This window comes from Anastrepha obliqua, chromosome 5 (genome assembly GCF_027943255.1).
Source record: "Anastrepha obliqua isolate idAnaObli1 chromosome 5, idAnaObli1_1.0, whole genome shotgun sequence".
Taxonomy (NCBI): Eukaryota; Metazoa; Arthropoda; class Insecta; order Diptera; family Tephritidae; genus Anastrepha; species Anastrepha obliqua.
The window spans coordinates 35,251,405-35,274,697 of record NC_072896.1 but is presented as its reverse complement, the minus strand read 5'-3'; the positions used below and the strand labels follow the sequence as shown (position 1 = coordinate 35,274,697).

General features: G+C 37.4%; 1 protein-coding gene across 4 annotated transcripts in view; it reads left to right on the top strand.

The window, feature by feature from the left end:
- LOC129247296 (beta-1,4-glucuronyltransferase 1) overlaps nt 1-22,069 on the top strand; it is a 34,565-nt gene extending 12,496 nt beyond the window's left edge. For all 4 annotated transcript variants that reach the window (XM_054886367.1, XM_054886369.1, XM_054886368.1 and 1 more), the window contains exons 2-5: nt 15,001-15,521; nt 18,515-18,949; nt 19,019-19,328; nt 21,854-22,069. In XM_054886367.1, the coding sequence (XP_054742342.1) occupies nt 15,007-15,521; nt 18,515-18,949; nt 19,019-19,328; nt 21,854-22,051 (1,458 nt within the window). In that variant the 5' untranslated portion in view covers nt 15,001-15,006 and the 3' untranslated portion in view covers nt 22,052-22,069. The remainder of the gene's footprint in view (nt 1-15,000; nt 15,522-18,514; nt 18,950-19,018; nt 19,329-21,853) is intronic.
- Nucleotides 22,070-23,293: the final 1,224 nt, after the last annotated feature.

Here is a 23,293-nt window from a genome sequence, read left to right as displayed (position 1 = left end):
TTATACTCTGACGCGCGTAAAGAAGTTTCACTTCAAAACGAAACAAATTAAAATGCCTACAAACGAAAAATTGCAAAACTAAGGTTTGTGTGATAAAAAAAAATCGATTTGATATGAATAGGGAATTTGGAATTGAAAATATAATATCCCTGAACAAAAAAAAAGGTTATGAAAACAATAAAAAATTAAAAATAAAATGAAAAGGTTAAAGGTGAACAAGAAACAAAAAGGTTAGAAAAATAAAGATTCCAAAAAAAAAAAAAAATTTAAATGCTACAAATGAAATATTGCAAAAATTTATTAGTATTTGATATGAAAAGGGGGTTAAGAATTGGAAATATCCATGAACAAAAAACAAAATCGTTAGAAAAAAAAAACAAAAAAAAAAAAAATACGACAAAAAATTAAAATGCCTACAAACGAAAAATTGCAAAATTAAGGTTTGTATCGAGCAGACATTTGCTGTGCAGTTGTCCCGGTCTAGCCAGAAGTCGACTCGCTCTTCTGGCTCTCCAACAATTGACAATCTTTCAGTACTCTCGGACCTGAAAATCGAATCTCTCATCAAATTCTCAAAACGAATTAATATCTTTGACCAAAATCTATTATACAATAAAAATCTCGGTTAGGTGGGGAACTCATATAACATAATGAGCTCTAGGGCAACACAACGGACCCAACTTGCGGTCTATGTGGCACTCCGATGCGGGGTCACCCTTAAACCAACCAACCAACCAACCAGGTTGGTGTGATATAAAAAAATTAATATTTGATATGAATAGGGGATTTGGAATTGAAAATATCCATGAACAAAAAAGAAAGGTTGGGAAAAAAAAGCTGAAAAAAATTAAAAAAAAAAAAATTGAAACAAAAAAAAATTATGTTTATTATATTAAGAAACTGCGCACCCAAAATGCAGGTACGTAAATGTATTTAAACTGGAACATCAGTGCGAATGTTGCGAGGTGTGCTCCAAAGTGAACAGTGCCATCTTTATGAGACATTGTTGCTTGAAATGGTAAATTTTTTTTATGAAATGTCATGAAAAATTCTTCTTCTTTGCACCACCCTCGTGCAATCATTTTAGATTGCATTAAATATATTAAATACTGCATAGGGACTTTTTCACAAGTTTTGACCATTTATTTTTATGAAACTATATTTCGTTTTCCTATAAAAACCAAATAAATCCAAGTTTCGAACTTTGTGCAAACTAAAAAAAAAACAGAAAAAATCAGTAAATCGCTAAACATCACTAACGTCTTCTTCTTGATTGGCGCGATAAACCCAAACGCGATTTTGGTCACTAACTGCACTAAGCGATTTGTCCATCTAGTGGAAAATAAGGAACGAAGTGCCCTAAGCTGAATTTTTATTTCAAATACCAAATTATTGCGTCGAAAGTTGGCTGCAGATGTTCGATATGAACACGATTTTAATCACGTACACGATTTTAATCTCCACTTAACAACAAAAAAAAAAAAAAAAACAAAACAAGCAAAGCCTGGCAAGAAGGGGCAAAAATTGAAAAAATTATGCATCCTGATATTCTTAAAAATAATTTAACTCAAAGTTTTGAGAAACTTGGTGGAAGCGCACAATTTCGATTTTACCAAGGTAATGATCCAAAACGTCCCTTGGATTGTTTGAAAGAGATTCTCTGGGGGATTTTTGCACCTTCCCTCGTTGGTGACGGCGAGTATCGTAGGCGATGGAACGATGAATTGTATGAGCTTTACAACGACATAGACATAGCGCAGCGAATAAAGATCCAGCGGCTACGTTTGCTGGGTCATGTCGTCCGAATGGATATAAACACTCCGGCTTTGAAAGTATTTTTTGCCGGACCAGCTGGTGGTTGCAGAGAAAGAGGAAGGTCTCCTCTACGTTGAAAAGGCCAGGTGAAGAAGGAATTGGCTTCACTAGGTGTGTCCAACTGGCACCGGTTAACACTGGAAAGAAACGACTGGTGCGCTTTGTTACATTCGGCCGTGTAAATGTAGGCTTTTGTAATACGACCATATTTTCTGACGACTCTAAATTAAGAAAATGTCTGGCTTGGACAGCATGTGTAGTGTTTGGCGAAAGAAGAATACAGCGCTTAATAGAGAGAACATGGAAACTGCTGTAAATTATGGCGGTTAAAGTGTATTAGTTTGCTTTGTCTCGTTTGTCCGAAACCGGTGTAGAAAGCTTAGTGTTTATTGACGGGACAATGCACGAAACTGAACTCGAAAAACTGTACGTGCACCCGTCTGTAATAACCGCAATAATTATCAACATACTGAGATTGCCAGGTCACATAGTGCGGACTAATACCGAACACCCACACCAACAAATACTCTTTAGAAGGGACCGTCCGCCCCTCAGATGCATTGACGGTGTAGATGCAGACGCAGGTGTTTTGGGATTTCGGTTATAGAGGATGCAGGCACCAAATCAATACAATTGGAGACATACATATACTGCACCAAGGTTGCCCAGTCAACAATGGACAAAACTTTGCCACTTGATATTCTTATTCGCTAAGATAATCCCCATCATTAGAGCCCTTTACGAGAACTCCCAACTGGAAGTGCATCACAACGACATCGGCAACCTATTTAGCACCAACGCAGGCGTAAAGCAAGATCGCTCTCTGTCGCTCCTTCCCTTCCCCATCGGTTTAGACGTCGTTATGAGCCAATTTACCCTGCACAAAAGAAGCATCGTATGAAATTTCACCAGACATCTTGAGGGCCTGGACTTTGCCGATGACATCTGCCTCCTTTCTCACAAACTCAGTGGCATGCAAACGACGGCGAGTACACTAGTCACGCTGGCAGTTACTGTCGGACTGAAGATCAACATCGCCAAGACGAAGGATATGAGAGGCAACCACAATAAAGCAAGACATATAATGGTTGGTTGACGGGTGTCTGGTGGAATTTGTTGAACGCTTCTGCTACCTCAGCTGCACTATCACGATAGATGGCGGAGCAGATGAACATGTCAACTGTAAGTTAAACAAAGCAAGCGCGGCATATGGTATGCGCGGCATACAGTATGGGCGAATTCGCAAATCCCAGGCGCACTAAACTACGAATATTCAGCTCATATGTGAATCCACTATTGTTGTACCGTTGTTGTACTGTTGTATATTACAACAACGTCAACAAATGCCTCCATCTGTAGAATATTGTGGTCGAACACCATCAGTTACGACGCACTGTGGAGATCAAAAAATGAGGAGCCCATCCTATGGCAAATCAAATGCGCAAAGCGACGATAGCATCGTAAGAAAGGCGCTGGAACCCGCAAGGGAGTAGAGGTCACGGTTGGCCAAAGATTACTTCGAGAAGGTCGATGTTGCACGAGCTAGCAGATACCGACCCCAGCTGGGACGGCGCGAAAATACCAGCCGACGGCCATGTACGATGGAAGAGTCTTGTCGAGGTCCTATGCTCCCTATCTTAAAAATAGTTTAATTCAAAGTTTCGAAAAATTTGGTATAAGCTGAAAATTCCGGTTTTACCAAGGTAATGATCCAATACATAAAACAGCAATCGTAAGTTCATGGCACACATCGAACTGTCACTATCTGATGACACCTACAGCACGGTCTTCTGTGACAGCACGGTCTGAAAGTGATAGAGAATTTGTGGGCTCTATTAGACAAAATAACACACTATAAATTTCGGCATAGGGAAGTTGCAGAGAAAGCTACTAGAGGAAATGTGCTATTGAATTTAGCACCGGCTCCACGCTTTTCAGAAGGCAAAGGACTATCACACAAAGTACTATAGTTTTCACCACAAAATAGATTTTTAAAATTCTGTAACCCCCAATTGGGCCATGTCTGGCCTTGTTTTCGTTCTGTTGGAGGATCCTTTTTAAAAGGTTACATCCATAAATCGATAAAAAATTTAATTTTAAAAAGCTACCTGGAAGCTCAAATCGTTAGCTATAATAGAAATATGTTAAATTCATGTCCAAAGTCGAAAAAGTCAGCCTGGCCAGCATCGGGTGCCCAAGGGATGGTTAAGAATAAATTAAATTATATCAAATAAGCTGTGATCCGAAATATAGCAGCGCTTTTAGTTTTCTATTTTTTGTTGAAAATATACATTTTGTCAAATGAAGTCTCTTAAATGTATTAAATTTGTCACTGTACAGGGTGAACGTAATGAAGTGCTACCAACTTCACACTGATTGTATCTGTAAAACAGCTCACGCCATCAACGTCAAAATTGTTCTAATGACAGTTCAATATATAATACTGTTTATAAGCCATCAAAGGCATTTGCGTCTCAGTTTTGTTGAATTTTTTTTTCTGTGATAGAACTCAAAAGTAATAGTGTGATTGCGCTAGATTTGGCTGGAAAATCACAACCAGCCATTGCTCGTGAGCTCAGTCTCCTCAAAGTGAATAAAATGTTTGTGTATCGCACAATGATACTGGTAGCATTGCAAAACGCTATGAGGTGGACCAAAAAAAACCGCAACAACGCCAGAAATGGTTCGGAAAGTGAAGGCTCGACTTAAACGAAATCCACATCGAAGTGGAAGAAAAATGGCAAAAGAACTGAAAATATCGCAAGCCAGCATTCACGATCTTTCACCCCAGCAAAAAAAAGTTCGGTGCGAAAGAGCAAAGGAGTTGTTGCGCTTGCACGAACGTGGCGAATTTCCTAACATTGTGTTTTCTGATGAAAAGATTTCCCAATTGAGCAGTTCATAAACACTCAAAACGATCGTGTTTACTTGACCCAACGCTCATACGAGAGTTTGAGCCTACGTATGGCCACTCGAAGCAATTTCCCATCGCAAGTAATGGTTCGGGCCGCAGTGACCGCTGATGGACGCTCTCCAATCGTTTTTATCGAGCCTGGTGTCAAAGTGAATAGGACTTATTATCGGGAAAATGTTTTAGAAGCTGTTTTAGAGCCGTGGACACGCAAACATTTCGGTCGTAGACCATGGACGTTCCAACAGGACTCGGCACCGTCTCATGAAGCTCGTGTGAACCAAGAATGGTTAAAAAATCATGTTCCACACTTCATTTCGTCCAAACAATGGCTTTCGAATTCGCCAGACGCAAATCCGACGGACTATTCCATCTGGTCCATTTTGGAGTGCGAAGTGAGGACTAAAAAATATGCCAGTTTGGATGGGCTGAAAAAAGCGATTATACGAGAATGGGTCAAAATACCCCAAGATCACATTCGTGCAGCATGCAACTCTTTTTTTGACCGTTTGAAGGCTATAGTCACGGCAAAAGGTGGCCATATCGAGCTAAAGTGAATATATGTTAAAATTGTAATCATTTTTGAACAATTTTGTCTTTGAAATCAATAAAAATTAATTTCACATATATCGTATATAGTGAAAACGTTTGCTTGGCAGCCTCGGCATACTTAAGGGTGCGCTCAAGCTGCGAAATAAAAACCGCAATAATGCAAAGCTTTTACTTGGTTGACACTCTGTTGTTGATGCTCAGCTGATTATTTGCTGCAATCTAAGAAAGAGTTATGATATGATAATTGATAATTTTATGGTATGATTGGAAATGAAATGATAATTGAGGAAATAATGCAGAAAGGCGGTGACAATTATGGAAAAAATTATCTAATCGATTCGGATATGGAGGGATGGAATACAAGGTTGCGTAGATTGAAGTCAAAAAAGCAGCGTAGGTTGGAAGTGAAGAAATGAAGGAGATATAAAAACAGTAAATATTTAGATATAAGTAGATAAAAATCAAGAGTTATGTTAAATAAAATTAACGTGGCAAAATAGTAAATAAAAAAAAAATCATAGAAAAGGGAATGTAAAGAAAAAAGTGGCTTTAATTAGGTGAACTCAACAGCCGATGCGATCGATTTCACTGAGAGCCGAGACGAGGATCGCGTAATGTGAAAGCTTCTGTATTATCTCAGCCAAGGCAATTCATTCAATGTGATGTCAGTAGGCGAGTTGATTTTGTGACTGTGTGTTTTGATTGTCAAAGTGGCCTGCTTCTTTGTTACTACTTTGGTTGTTTGTTTACAATCTTATTGATATTAGATATTGATTTTTATATTGACATTGATGTTTAGATAATAAGAATTGCTTTTACAAAAACAAAATACATGGAAATGCTGTTGTTGCTCAAGCGTCACCACATTGACGCAAATATTTAACAGTACAAATGATAAGCGAACTAATATTTAGAATATGTTGCCTTTCGCTTTTATTAAATTTATTATTAATTAAATTATTATTTTTGGGTAGAACCATTCATGATAGTTATTTTTTAAAGACAATCCCTTTAAAATGTTAGCCGCAACTGCGCCATAATTTGGCCATCCGTAAACAAAAATTTTGAATGACTTGCTGGAGGACTTCGTGCGGTATGTCATGAATAACTTTAGTAATTGTGTGTTCAATGCCTCAAACGTAGTTGGCTTATCCACAAAACTTGTAGACTTTACATAGCCCCACAAATACATGTCCAAAGGTGTGATATCACACGATCTTGGTGGCCAATCCACTGGTTCGGGACGAGAGATAAATTACCCACCGAAACGAAGCCGCAGCAAATCCATTGTTTGACGGGCTGTATAGTAAGTAGCGCCGTCTTGTTGGAACCAAGTGTTGTGGAGGTCAGGTTTTCAATTTCTGGCATAAAAAGTTAGTTTATTATGTTGTGATAGCGTTCCACTATCCACGTGAAACCATCCACTATTACATTGGCGCCAGCCTCGTCTTTGAAGAAATATGGGGTAATGATTCCTCCTCCGCCCATAAGCCTCACCAAACATTTGTTTTCAACGGATGTAAAGACTGTTATTGAATGGCTTGACGTAGCCATTAAGCCAAAAATGAGCCTCATCGCTGAACACCATAAGTTGGTCTGAGCGCGCGATGAAAATAGCGTAGATTGTTGTAATACCTACAATTATATGATTTGTAAACGTTGTTGGGATGAAATATTATGCGTGATCTGCCAAAAAACCATATTGGAAGAAGTACCACCAATCTGATCATCTTTTATGTGCATAAAAGATTCAAGTCCACTTGTAACTATAGATGCTATTAGACATATCATTATATGTTACTGCATACTCAGTTTTTCATTTTTCCATTAATTAAATTTTTTAAAGGACTTTAAAGTTTTCAAAGGACTAAATTTTAAAAATGCCTTTGCTATGTATAAATTTTCTCAACACATAACATATCCGATCCAGCCCCATTTTCTCTTTCGGATCTCTAATAGCATTGCTTTCTGCTGTGTTCTAACCCATAAGTCAGCATTCGATACAGTATTTGGCCAGAGTATTTTGAGGATTTTTTGTAGGTAGTGATCTTGTGTCAACTGTCATCGCATTCCACGTTTCGCAGGATTAAATAGGAATTTACATTGGAATTAAAAGTTCGAATTTTTGTGCACCAAGATATGTGAGATGCGACTTTCAAAATTGTCTGCAGAGAGCCAGATACCGGCGTTGCCTTCTTTATTCGGCTTCTCATATCATCGCTCGAATCACGAGTTACTGATTTAACGTAGCAGAAAAATTGCACTTCTTCTAGACCAATGCCATCAATTGAGAATTTTTGCGTATTTTTTGTGTTCATACGCATGACTTTATTTTTTTGGATATTGAACGTCAGACCACCTTTCTCAGTTGCTTCTTTTACTGCTTGTGGGACAGTAGACAGATTTCATATACATAGTCGAGATCCGTTACGCGCCCAACAGCAGTGACGAGAGAGCACACTCTTGTTGTATACCTGCTAATACTTTGATTTTGTCTCCCAGAAGTTTCTCATGTATTACCCCCTAGCCAGCCCCAATGTGAAATGCATTCTGCTCTTAAATACCACATGTAAATAGCTACAAAATTTATGTAGCGATTGCTGGTTAACCATTTCACCTATATCTCTGTAGGCATACAGATTTTTGAACAAAGGGTGTAACTGCCTGGGAGCTTTTGCAGACACGAGCGCTCTTATCCAAGCACTTAAATACATTTATCTCGAAATCTAGGTTCTTGGTATTTATTTAACTCTCTAAATAAGAATAAATTACCTTAGTCATCCACCTGGCATGACGAAATGCTCAGAATGCCCGATATTATAAAACTAATTTGAGCCCGCTTTTTCTCAGGTTTACTTGGATCACGAAATTTTCTACTGAATCTAAGAAGAAATAATTTTTCTTATCCGCTTATTTGCATTTATTGGTAAGATAAATGCTTATCATGCCTGTATGAAGGGTTACAGAGAAAGTCATCCTAGGTACTTGCGGAGATTATTACTTAAGCCTTTTCTAATTAATTTTGTTATATGAATTGATGTCCAAAACTTACCTAAAAAGTATTTGGTTTTTGCTTGAACGCACACTTTTCAAATTTTAGTTCCAGGTCCGCCAATTAAGGATTTGCCAATTAGAGGCAGGTAAAACTTTATAAGACGGAAAAAATTGTAAAAATACGAGACTAAGCCAAAAAACAAATTTTCAATTTATAATTTCTCTATAATTCACTCTCGTAATGATCGCGCCTATTCCTGATACAAATTCGTATTATTATTAATATTATTACTGATAGATCTAATGTGCACTCTTCATGAATTCAGAGCATTTCACTGAGCACAACTTTCTCAATAAATTTTAGTGTGTGCCTTCTTTTATTGAGTTTTATTTCCTCCTCTAGTAAAATATTATATGTTTACCCAGGTGTTTGCCCCGCTTATATACCATATACATATATTAATTATAATATCAGTATTGAGCGTGATGCTGGCACATGTTCGCCAAATTCATCTTTCTGCCTATAAAGCCTTAAGCTCTTTTGGAGAATATATTCTCAGGTTAGTACGATGGTGAATCAATCAAACAATGCCTTATTCCTTTAATGATTCTAAAATTATTCTTATTTAATTCCGTATAATCTTAAAATAAGTTTAGGTTAAAGTTGTTTATCAGTGATTTTGATTGCGATCTGCTTGGTAGATTGTTCCAGTATGGCCTTCATTGTCTTTCTTCTACTTCCTGAATATGTAAGAGAGAAAAAGTTGCCCTTTCTTAGTTCTTCAAATGATTCTGGATCTATAAATGGGGAAGCGGCCCCTTTCAGGGCTAATTTATCTGTCATTCCGTTCACAGTAATTCCTATGTACCCTGGATCACTTAGGATAGGTCCCTGGCTGTTCTGGTCTAAGATATCCAGCTTATTAAGTCATTCCAGCACCAATTTTTATGTAACCTGGAAACAGTTGAGAGCGCTGATTGCTGTCTGGCTATCAGTAAGGATAGCTAATATGCCCTTGAATATGCCTAGTCAAGGTGCACCTTACTGTACATATTTAGTTGTTGGGTTGCCATGCTAATTTGCAAACTTAATAATGCCAAGCTATTTGTGCTTAATAATTAATTGCTTAATTGTTACGATGAACAATAAACTTCTTATCGTTTTATGTTTCAATCATATTTATATCTAGGTAACACACATGATGGAAAGAATAATGAGATGGCGCGTATCGTGGTCCCGTTACTTTGCGCTCAGCGAATTTGATAACTAGTTACGTGATTTTAGCTCCAGTATGGCCAGATTACCATTTTCGTAACTTGATTTAATTTTTTTTTGTTATTTTTATTATTTTGTGTCTCGGAGTTTTAGTTCTTTCTTCATGACATTTTTCTAGCTGTTCTAATTAAAAGTAATGTTTATAATTTTGTAAAAGATACATTTTTTAATAATTATTTAAATAATTCACTCAGTTTTATTTAGCTTTACTTTTTTTAACATCTGGTGGCATTGCCCGCGATTGCAGGTGTTGTTGGTGTTCTTCTGCTTTCGGTAGTCAAATCTCTCTCTCGCTACTGCAGTGTTGCCTAGCTTTCGATATAAAAACGCACTAAAATGCCCATTCAAAGAAAATAAAAATTTTTATTGAATCACTTAAAGAACTTTGCGTGACAAATTGTCTTTAAAATGTGCGTTTTTTTTAAATAAATGTGTTATGCTTATGTACAATTTAATTTATGAGGTTTTTTTGTTAAGCGAGACTCTTTTGTTAAGGGAACGACTTTTTTGCTATATTAGAGGTTATGTAACTAGATAAGGTACTCTTTTTGTAAAAATGTCAGTATGGTTTCTTTAGAATTTTCTGGTATTTTCTTGTTTATTTTTACAATGAATATAACTCTTAATGTCCTATGTCTCACTAAGGATTGATGACCGGACGAAACGATTACACCTCTATGGTTTTAATTTGCATTCAATAAATTCAAAGGCTTTTTAAAATGTGTAAAAAGGTTTTCAATCTTAAGAAGAGTTGAGAGAGGGGCATTTAATATTTTTGCATAACCTTAAATGGAGCCAAAAATTAAATTTGCACTTTCAAATTATCAAATTTAATAAGAGTAAAAAAATTTTCATTAGCACTAAAATCTTCTCAGAGTGACCTTTTTTAACCTTTTTTTTTTGTTTAATAATATAGTTTGTTTTTTAACTTAAAGTTTCGGTAGCTTTAAATTAAAAAAAAGAAACAAACATGAAACTTAAAAATTTTTGCATTTTGGGTATAAAAAAGCACTAAATTTATTGCGAAGAGCAAATGGTTGGCAATACTGCACAACTCAGCAAACGTGACGTCACGTACGCTCTGATGGGCGCAATCTTCTTTCTATCATTCTTGGGTAACACATACATATACCCTGTTTTTCCAATCACCAGCTGAACCATTTATGGCTTTGGAAAATATATTAATATACGTTGCTGGAAATAAAACCATGCTGGCAGTAAAACGATTAAAGATTGTAATTTAAGTGTAAACAAATGTTAAAATCAACATTTTATTGCCCAGACTGTTGAGTTTTCGAGATATGTACGTGCGATCGAAATCAATAATTGCGCAGTCCAAAATATAGATTTGGTAAAATGTGAACTTTTGTAGTCCACGGGCATGTACTTACTTGTCCATATGTATGTATGTGTATTTCTATTCCTGGCATATCTTGAAATGCTCCTAAGATAAAGCAGCAAGAGTTATTTTTATAGCTTCTGCTGAAGTCAAATTTTTATATCTGCCCTTTGTTTGTATGACACTTAATGCTATCTGCCAGATTTTGTGTAAATTATTGCTTTGCAAACAAGCCACTGTTCCGTGCATTCTGTGAACAGACTTTATCGAATTTAAATGAGCAAATAGTCTGTCTGAAATATTGCGTTTTGAAAAAAAAAAACAAAAACAAAAAAAGTCATGTCTGTTAATCCATTGCTATCGCTAGAGAAAAACTCTCATTATACTGAATTGTTAATGATTGGTGGCGGCACTTGGGTGCCGTAGGAGTACAAGTATGGCATCAGATCGAATCATCAATCACCGCAATGGCGCCTCTAAAACGAGTACAACACTCCATTAGAGATTCGAGGCGAAGATTTTATTTAAAACACTTATTTTGTTCAATTGGAATGCCAAGCAGCAAAGAAAAAATATTACATTCTGTTAAAGAAGCACCGAGTTTTAAAATGCTTGTTTACCCGCTGGTTGAGTTTTGTATCACAAATGACTTCTCATTACTTTCATTACTGATGGCTCAGAGCTTGAAGATAAAATTGGCTTTGGGGTCTACTGTAAGAAGCTGAGAGTAAGCGTTTCGGCTCGTCTTCCTAATCACTGTAACGTATTTTAGGGCGAAATTCTCGCCATTAATGAGGTAGATGTCCGATGACTACTTTTAGAGAAATCTATATTTACTCCGATAGCCAAGCGGCGATTAAGCCCTTGGCGGGGTTGTCATTAATTCCATCATTCTATCGCAAATGCCGGTCGACTCTTAACGATATGGGGGAATATTTCCAGGGAAAAGTGGCATACTAGGAAACTGTAACGCAGATAAATTAGCGAGAGAGGACACTACCCTCTTAACCTACAAACTGCGTGGCACAAAAAATATAATAAAGGTTGTCAAAAAAGTCTTGCGGTATTTTTATTGAATTTTCAATTGTTCATAAAATTGGTTATAATAATGCGATTTAAGTCAAATATGCGCCGTTTTGTTCGATGACGAGTTCCCAACGAGATGCCAACTTCATAATGCCCCTCTTATAGAAGCTCGCTTCCCTATTGTCAAAAAACTCGGAGAGCCAATTTTCACAGGACTCTCTTGAGGACAACTTCCGACTACCAAGCTCGTTCGCTATGGATAGAAATAGGTGGTAATCACTTGGTGCGAGATCCGGACTATACGGTGGATGCTAAAGAACCTCCCGTCCGAGCTCCCGCAGCTTCTGGCGCGTTACCAAAGATGTGTGTGGCCTGGCGTTGTCCTAATGGAAGACAATTCGGCTTATGTTGATCAAAGATGGCCTCAAGATGGCATTCAAGCGGTCCAGTTGTTGGTAGTACAGGTCCGAATTGAGCGTTTGGCCATAGGGGAGCAGCTCATAGTGGATGATTCCCTGCCAATCCCACCAAACACACAGAAGAACCTTCCTGGCCGTCAATCCAGGCTTGGCCACCGTCTGGGCAGCTTCACCGCTTTTCGACCACGACCGTTTGCGCTTCACGTTGTCGTAAGTGACCCACTTTTCATCGCCAGTCACCATCCGCTTCAAAAACGGGTCGATTTTGTTGCGATTCAGAAGCGATTCGCATGCATCCATACGGGCAAAAATGTTTTTTTGCGTCAAGTGGTGTGGCACCCATACATCGAGCTTCTTTTTGAATCTAAGCTTCTTCAAATGGTTTATAACGGTTTGATGACTCATGCCCAGCTCTTGGCCGATGCTACGGCTGCTACTATGCCGGTCTCTTTCGATCAATTCAGCGATTTTATCGCAATTTTTGACGACGGGCCTTCCGGACCGTGGCGCATCTTCGATCACCTCTGCATCAGAACGAAAACGTTGAAACCATCGTTGTGCGGGGGAAATGGAAACTGTATCGGGTCCATAAACTGCACAAATTTTATTGGCAGCATGAGATGCATTTTTGCCTTTATCGTAGTAGTACTGTAAAATATGCCGTATTTTCTCTTTATTTTGCTCCATATTTGCGACGCTATAACTCACGAACGACTAAAAGCAACCAACAATTAATCGAACACGTGTTAGCACGTGAAAAGAGCTTTCCAAAAAGCTCTAGCGTGAACCGATGCGACGAATACAACTAGAACTACGCGCTTGCAAAGACAAGCTTGCGGAAATACCGCAAGACTTTTTTGACAACCTATATATTATCACTTCAGCCAATACGAGATGGGTTGATAGTCGGACATGTACGCTATATAAAGAATTTGGCCAAAATGGGTCCTGAGGCGCTCAAAGTCGCTACTAATGGGTCAAGGAAAAAGGCCTAATGCTAGTTGCTTTGATGACAGACTACTGTCTCCTTCATACAGAATTGCCACCTACTAAGAAGTAAAATTTAATCAAATAAATAAGTTCAATATTCAAATATTACAGCTCAGGTATCAAATGCAAAAAAGTTTAAGAGAGCTTAATTTTATTTTGAAGAGGGTTGCCACCTATTTGTAAAATTAAGTTGAAGAAAAAATAATAAAATATAAGAAATATAACAGTATTAAAAGAATGGGGCCTTGAAAATATTAACTTCAAAAATATTCTCGAATAAGGTTGCCACCTGTTTAACGATTAAATTTTATAAAATAATTATTAAATAATGAAAATAATCCAGTATGCGTGTCAAACTAAAGAAATTTTAAACAGTTTATTCAAGAAAATATTTCGGAGATGGTTGCCACCTATTTGTAAAATTAAGTTAAAGAAAAAATAATGCAATATATGAGTTATATGAAATATAACAGTATGAACGGAAAGAGGCCTGAAAAATATTAATTAAAAATATATTTTGGAATGAGGTTGCCACCTCTTTAAAAATTAAATGTAATGAAATAACTAGTACAGATTTCAGTATGCGTGTCAAATGGAAGAAATTTAAAACAGTTTATTCAAGAAAATATTTCGGGGATAGTTGCCACCTATTTCTAAAATTAAGTTTAAAGAAAAATACTAAAATATTTGAAATAAAATAGTATGAAAGAAAGAGGCTTGAAAAAAATTACTTTAAAATGTATTTTTGAATAAGGTTGCCACCTGTTTCAAAATTAAATTTAAAAATTAACTGTAAGTAATGAAAATAGTTCAGTATGCATATCAAATTAAAGCAATTTAAAAACGTTTATTTTAAAAAAATTTCGGAGGTGGTTGCCACCTATTTGAAAAGGTTAATTAAATTAATAAATGAGTTCATTGAAATAATACATGGATGTCAAATGAAAGACCTATTTCAAATCTTTATATTTAACATATCTTCGAATAGCGTTGTTAAAAAACTAATTGCGGAAAAATGAGCACACTAATGAATACTTTCCGGAAGTATCCGAAAATACTCAAGCTTTTTATTTTTTTTAACTTTGAATAAAAAAAAATTTATATGTATATTTGTTGATAAGGAAATAGATCAATTATACTGTAGAGCACTCGTCTGGGTTATGGATCAAACCTTGTTTTTTGAGAGATTGAGTTATAGGTAAAAAAGTCATTTCTCCAATTTTCGAAGTTAGTCCACCAAATCGCGATACGGGCCGTCGAAGTTCGAACTTGGGGCTATAGAAAAAAGTTATTTTAATTTAATAACTTATGACTTAATCTGTTAAAAAAAATTGTTTGGTCCAATTCCCAAAAAAAAAGTATATTTTGCCGTTTAGTGTTGTTAAGTGGTCATATCTCCACATTATTGATAGCTGGATGAGCAACTCTAGGTAAATTGTTCATCTATGCTCCAAATGAGAAGACTAAAAATGTTGCTTATCCGCTGGTTTGAGATGAGTAAAAAAATGTTGCAATGCAAGGTATTAAAAAAAGAATTAATATTAAAAAGTGAAGAGGTTTTCTATTTAAGTGATCTTCAGAAACAAATTTCTCCCCAGTCCTACTCTAGCACTTACGTAAATCTTTCCAAACCCTTCCACTTTACTAAAGTTATAAAAATTATTTAATTTTTTTCCAGTTCTCCATGACCTCCACATTGAAACAGAGCCCATATAGTGGCGCTCTTTGTATCAAAATGCTAAAGCGTGACTTTCCTGTGCTTATTTTATCTCTGCTCATCCTGACTGGCTTCTTCATCTGCATGAAAATTGCCTTTAGCGCCAGTATTGCCATACAGGAGGACATCATATCAAAAGCCATGGGCAGTGTGCAGACGTTGAATAGTTCTGATGCTGAAGTCTTTTTCGGCGATGAGCTTTTCGAGAAAGAATTACAACACCCTAAATTAGACGAACCGAAAGACAGTCGTGAACTTAAAGTGTTGACCGAAGCACCTACATTGGGGGAACGCTTGAAGAAATTGTTAAAGTGTACAGATCGGCCTTTGCAATTGGAGAAGATACAATACGGGAAATATTGGTTGGTGCGTAATTACATACGCGGCCAGATCAGCAAGACGATGGGTTGTGCCGACACCATTACATTGACCACAAATGGCGATTTTACCTTCTTTGATAGTTTGCCTTTCTTGGTGGAACGGTAAGTGTGTGCAGACTTTTCATATTACAGAAAATATAAGTACTTATACAATTTAATCTTACTGTTGTGTCTGTTGAATCAGTTTGTTCAGCACTTTTTCCACTCCACTTGAGATAACTTCTAATGATATGTGAAAACATAAAAAAACTTTGACTACGTATCCTTTTGAACCTGCGGCAATAAGACCTAGCAGCCGCCGTAGTCGAATGGGTCACGTGACTACCATTCGGGAGTGCGTATGTTCGAATTTACGAGTACGAAACAGAAAAATGATAGAATGATTTCGCTCATAAAAACCATCTGCCATTCGGAGTCGACTTAAAACTGTAGGCCCCTCCATTTGTGGAACAACATCAAGACGCACGTCTTAAATAGGAGGAGGGGCTCGGCAAAACACTTAACAGAAGTGTACGCGCCAATTATTTATTTATTTATTAATAAGAAAAAAATATAAGGTGACAAATGGACACATAGGACTGTTAGACAAATGACTCACTCAGTTCAATGTTTAGAATGATCACAAATATTCGTTTTTGAGATGACGAAGCTTGACCCAATTGCAGAATGCTTTGGTTATTTAAGTTCGTCGGCGTATAAAAATAACTTTGAAACATCAAATTGTCCAGAATTGATGAATAGCATGCGAAGTACCGGAGGCTAAGTGATTAGAAGTCATCTACTTTACATGACCAACGAGATCCAGGACCATACCCGGCAACCACTGGACCTGCCAGTATACAGACAGGCTATAAAAACGATATTCATCGGCAGTCCCTCATCACCTTAATGAACTCCCAATCCCCGAATATCGTTATCGCAGTCTAACCGACACCATCTCTTGAGACTTGCGATATTTTGACACAATTGTGTTCCGGATACCGTAGTAAGTTAAACTCGTACGTATCCAGAATTTACTTTGCCATACTCAACATGAAGGTATGCTCCAATATTCCAAAAACTGCATTCAAACAATGGCCTGATTGGTTTGGCTTGCAAGCCAAAGGCGTCGTTGGTTAAACTCCAGATGGAGCCAGCGTTATCATCAATGATACATGTAACAAATTTCCGACTTTTTGGTTTCCCTTATGAGTTCTTGTACTAAATCCGGGCATTAGTTATTCCTTAATCACTCCACTTGAGAGCATAGGGTCTCAACAAGGTTTCGCCAGCTGACACAATGTGTTCCCACGAGATATTAACAGCGGCTAACGCACACAAGGTCGATCTTCTCCAGGTGGTTTTGGAACGACCTTGCGTTGTACTTTCTCGGGGATTCTACTATAGTTTAACGCTATTTGAGTTAAGTGATCTGGTGAACATCTGAGGGTGTAGCCTATCCATCGCCATTTTCTTCATTTTATCTGCCGCGGGATGAGCTCTTCATCAGAAAGATTCCACAGAGCGGCATTACTGATTATCTTTTGCCAGAATATTTTGCGAAAGGCGTGCAGGTACTTGTTTATAAAGGCTTGGAGCCTTTGTGTGATGTTGGTTGAGATCAGCCACGTTTCACGACTTTACACAAGAGTTGAATATTTGAAGTTTCGTATGCGTGCCGATTTCCGAGCTCGTCCAAACTGAGTAAAGTTGACCAAACACCGGCCAATCATTATATGGCATCAGCTGGCATTATATGGAATGGCTTTGGAAATGTTGAAGTCCTGTCCGATAGTATGTGCCAGCGCAACTAAGTCGTCCGCTTTTGTATGCATGTCGGAAACCTTATGTGAAAGGAAGCTGATGTTGTCAGGAAGCCAAAGTTCTTGAGATGGTTGGTGAAGTCTTAAACGACACTTCTTTTTTGCGTTGTGAGTTTCCTCATGACGTCGTCTAAAATAAATGTAAAGAAAAGTGGTGACAGTGGACAGTCTTGCCTTGCTTCTGTCGTGGTGGAAAAGTGAGGTCATTTGGCTATTGGGCACATGGAAGACAAATCTGTTCTTCGGCGCGTAACTGCAAAGGAAATTTAAACTTAGATATTTCTGTAGATGGTAAGGAATGTAAAGATTATAATTTTTTGTAATTTCGGAGAGAAATAAGTCTAGCTAGTGGTCTAGCTGCCAGACCGGGATATTTATAGAGAAAGTGCTTAACAGATTCCTTCTCTGAAAGGACCCCACAGTTTCTGCAATGGGCGTTAAATGATAAACTTAGCTTTTCCGCATGTGTGTCGATCATCCAATGACCCATAATCACAGAGACGAGTTGCGAAATTGAATGGCGTAAAGTCGCCAAGACTATCTGAGTCCTGCGTCTATTATACTCGGGCCGTAGGATTTTCGAAATAGCACACACAGCTCCATCACTTCTGTGCTTCCCTGTGAAATAAGTTGCGCAAATTCTCCTTTAACAACAGTCACGTTGATGCCGATGACCAGGTGGGAGGTCCTTGAGCCCAATTCAGTTCCTTTTCTAGCAAGCTCACATCCCTCTATGTTAGTATGTCCTGGAAAACAGATCAGAGAAATGTTTCCTGCCCACCCAAGAGATTTGATCTCCACCTTACAATAGTTGACTAGTTTGGATCTGCACCATAGCGTCGTCAGAGCCTTGATCGCGGCTTGACTATCGGAAAAATTATTAATATCTGCCTCGCTCCCACATTCGCTAAACATTTGCATGTCTGCAGGACGCAAAGACTTCTGCCTAGCAGTACTCGGCAGTTTTCAGGAAATAGGTAAATTAGCTGATTTAGAGAAATTCCTTGCTCCGACCGACGATTCCATCTTAGAGCCGTCAGAGGTATAAAACGATCCGAGTTTTTAAACAAATTTTGGAGTTAATATTAATTAATTATAATATTAATAATTATTAATATTTTATTTCTCAAGTCTACAATAAACAACTTTCAAAATAATCGACATCTACGAAATTCGATAGTCTCGAAACATCAATAATAATCTTCAGCTAAATTCCCCCACTATAATATTTTTAATTTATTTTTATTATTATAATAAACTATTTTCTCTCCTTACATTTCTTCTCTCCCCTAGTTGGCTGGCCCCTGTCAGTTTTGCTCTCTTCGCGCCCGGTTACGACTTCAACGTCACCATGAGTTGCATTCAATATGTACGTAATTGCCTACCGGAAAGCCAATATATTCGAGATTATGTTACTTTTCACATCTACTTTCCCGCTGATCACATGCCTAAGCACATACCGTTGAATGAAAAGAAAGCACTGCTATGGCCTTACAACTGCGATGACGCGCCACCTTATGAAGACGTCAATTCTACCGCAATGTATAGGACGGTACACAATATGACTTATCCTATAAATGTTGGACGTAATATAGCACGCAAAGCAGCCAATACCCATTTCATATTCGCCTCAGATATTGAATTGAGCCCAACGCCTAATTTACCGCTGCTCTTTCTCGAAATGGTTGAAAGCAACCGAAGCGTATATTTGGATGCCAAGGGGAAGCGGTAAGTTATGAGTTAGGAAATTTGTATGGTGAAATATTTAAAATAATACTTTTTCATTTGCGTTTTCAGCGTCTATGTACTACCGGTTTTTGAAGTGACCAAAGATAGTTCAGTTCCCGAAGATAAAACAAATTTGGTAGAAATGTTGCACAATAAAACAGCGATACCCTTCCATTCGAAAATATGTACAAATTGCCATTTGGTGCCAATGCATAAACAATGGGAGAATTCTACAGACGCACAAGAGCTAACAGTTTTTTCGCAAGCAAAGCGTGAAGGAAAATTTGTTTTTTGGGAGCCATTCTATATAAGCGATAATCAGGAGCCCATGTTCGATGAGCGTGTCACATGGGAGGGCCAATCGAATAAGCGCATACAGGTGAGCAACAAAATGAGTTAGGAAGGCATGTGAAAAGGTTTCCATTTAATTTTAATAGATATACCTATATACATATATGAAAAAAGAAAGAGCAAATATTCCCTTCATTTAGGGTACACGATTTTGGTTGTGTGGTTGCCTCGGCTGGCTTCGCAGTTTTACATCCCCGTAACCCAGTTTGGCCAGACAATGGATTGATCTATATTCGCTTGATTTAAGGATCTGCGTTATTAATGGATCCTTCAAGGCACCCCCAACTCTGAGGTGGCAAATTGATGTCGCCGAGACGGCTGAAAACACAATCAGCGATTCGCAAAAGATCGACTGCAGCGTAAACTGTGTGATATAATGCGTTACACTGCAAAACCAAAAGATCGTCCAAGTCCATACCTTTAATTTTCGACCACAAAAATCGTTTATCATGCATCTGCTCAACGGTTAGTTGACCGAAATGAGGCACTTTTTGAGGATCCACTGACTTCCGATCCCAGATTTTCCGATCTTCCGATTTGGTAGTCTTGCTTATCAACATAGCCGGCGAGTTGAAAATGCGCTTCATCAGAGTGTTCATTTTGAGAACATGCATTTAAAGTTAAAAATCTTGATTTAATTGCTATAAATTTTTGAAGGTATAAACAATCGAAAAATACCAAAGACTCGATTTTCAAAAGTGTTGCGCCGCTTCACGTGTTTGTGAACATTTTCGTATAAGTCTTGAGATTGTGCTGTTCTGTGCAATATCGTGACCGAACTTTCGTAGAAAAGTCTAAGCCGATGGACTGTGAGAAAACAAATATCGTTAAGTCACCTAGATAGTATCAAATTGGCTTACAATTAAAAAAAAACTTTACAAATTTGGAATAGATTAATGATGGAAAAACGAGAATCCTTAAGTGTTCTTCACACAGTCAAACCGGGTTAAATTTTATAAAAGCATTTGCCTAAATTTAAACATTTGAAATCATGAACAAACAAAGGCCGTTAAGCTACGTAGACCTGATCAAATTGGTCTCAAATTTTATATAAAAGATTTTAAGAAATTTCGAATAAACGAATATCGTTAAGGCATCTAAACACGGTCACTGCGGTTGAATTTGAATTTGAAGAGGTCGAGCCAAGGAGCACCAGGAGATTTGGTGGCTCCTAAAACACTCAGGCTAAAAAGCCCATTGTATTTAAAGCTCTGGAAAGGGGGTAGATAGTCAAGGAGGGAGGGAGAAAAGTATCAGAGAAAGAGATAGGAAAGAATAGAGACAGAGATAGAGATAGTTAGCCCTGTAAGAATTTTCCAGATTCTTTGGCGAATCTGTAAATATCCTCCAGTTTTAGAGAACAAATATCACTCATTCCCATGACATCGGAACCCAATACCCGTAATCGCGCTCTAGCAAAGGCAGGACACTCACAGAGAAAGTGCTCAGTGCTATCCGCCTCCTCCAAGCAGGACAGGCATACCGGGTCCTCGATGATTCCAATGGTGGTCATATGCTGACCCCATGGGTTGTGTCCTGTAATGATGCCGACCATCAACCGAATGTCTTTCCTTCTAAGTTTTAGTAGAAAGTTTGACAGTTTTCTGTTCGGACTTGTCACAAAACACTTTGCAGTTCTGCAGCGTTCTAGACCGGACCATCGCTCTTTATGTAGATTGCCTACTGCGGTTACAATTGTTGCAAAACAATGAGAAGAAATTTGAATTCACTAAACCGTGAAGTCTTCAAAACCTAAGATACGACGACTAAGTCCACGCCAAAATCCTTCTAACAAGCTTAACTTTGGATATGAATATGTGAGTGTATGGAAGCATTTTAGAAACAATGTGGAAAGTATCCGGAATTGCGGGGAAGTGAATAGTGGTTTCTTCAGCACCTTTTTTTCACTTTCAAATTCATCAAATAAATTTTGATACCTCTCCGCAGGTCTCGTGTTCACCTAACATAGCTTCGTCCGTTTTTTTTCTGTCCCCTCAAGTCATATCTTAACATATTGATTGATAACATTGCGAGAAAGCGTTTTGTGACCATTGAGGCGATGAGAGAGAAGGAGTTAAAGGTGACTTCACAATTGACCTGTGAAAATTTTTTTGAAAATTGAAAGCAAAGCTGTAGCTGGCGTTGTTTACCATAGAATAAAATAAATATCCAATTAAAGTAAATGAGCCGCTTTCCTTTAACTGACGTAGTACGGGCATTTTTCGCACAGAATACCAGATCTTATACTTGAAAGACTAAAGGCATCTGCGGCACTATTTTTATGGATTAACATTTTTCAGAGCAATCGATTATGTCATAGAATGTATTCATTTTATTTTTAATTTTATTAAGAAGTTGGCTTTCGATCTTTTGCTTGATTCTTCATAGAAAAAATATATCTTTCTACATATTTTTTTTTATGAAATACTTTCCTTTTTGCGTGCATCTAAAAGTGCTTTTTGAATTAATTTCTCATTTTTGAATAAATGTTAATTCTAATTTTTTTATTATTTTAGTTTACATTTTTTCAACTAATCAAACTCTTTCTTACAGGGCTATGCCATGTGTCTGCTAGAATATGATTACTTAGTGCTGCATCCAGCGTTTTTAGTTCACACGCCGGGCATAAAATATTTCGATGCCAAGGCCACTCGGCTCCAATATGTGCCGGCCATGAATAAACTTATTAAGAAAGTAATAGAGCCAGAATATCGAATTTTATATGGAATGAATAGAATGTGTCGAACGTGATATTTATTACAACAAATGCAGGTGCAATTATATAATTACCGATACTCTGTTATTTTGTATACCAATTTTTTGTAATCCAAGTAGTTTAAGTTAAGTTACTATGCTACAGATAGTAGTTATGTATTTGTGTATTAAAAAAAAGTATTGTAGTTTAATAATGTAGATACGGATAAGAAATGAATAAAGAAAGTAATACCCTGAACTTGAAAAAATATTTATTAATCGGTAACTCAAGAGATAATTTTACTTAAAGTAGCCAAATATCTTGTCAAAAACTAAGGATGGTTTTCTTTATAAATGAGAAGAAAAAAGTTAATATAATATAAAGGGCTCATTCCACGCCAAGTAAGCGTGACGAAAAAAAAACAAAATTGTTGATCTAATATGGCTGACAATTTTTTTTTTAATTCGTTGGAAGTGAACTTGACACTCGTTATACGGGAATTTCGGGGTCGCTTATACTATGAATTATGAACAAAGCGTCTTCACAGCCACTAGTACCTTCTTGAAAAGATCTAAGTGGTTTAAGCAACTTCGTTAGGGGATGGAAATCAAATGCAGCTATCACAATGTGCTTTAGGACCACCGAGTGTATTGTCTTAGACAAGCAGCTTGGCTTACATAACCGAACCTAACCTGGGAGCTTTGAGTTATATGGTTCTTAATGCAGAACGAACTATACTTTTATAGGAATATAAATAAAAAAGTGCGTGTAGCGTAGTACACATAACAGAAGAGAAACTTTCAAGGCAGACAAAGAAAAAGGGAGAGATCTGAGAGAGAATATATATCTGAATAAATTCACGACATTTGCAGAAAATACAAAAAATTTATAAAAAACGGAGAAAGGTCGACAGGTGTAGGTAAACGCGGGACACAAATCGTGGCAACAACGCGCACTACTCCGAGCGTTTATCTCCCGCACAAACGCTGCGATTCCAAAATGAAAATTAGAAACTATAAACGCAAATTCTTCGCTGCACCGTTTCAAAACTTTGATTTTAGTGATTGTTTTTCATTTTATACACACGCCAAGTCGGGGTCACCAGTTAGTATCTTAAATGCACCTCTGTTCTAAATAATAGGAACGGGATGAATTACCAAATTTTAACTATTATTTGTATTGAATTTTTTGAAATGAAACATCTTAGGCGTCGATGGACGAGCGAGAATGGAGCATAAAATTTCAAGGCATTTTGGGCATTTGCGTTCCGCGAGAGAGAAAAAAGATATAACCTAGAG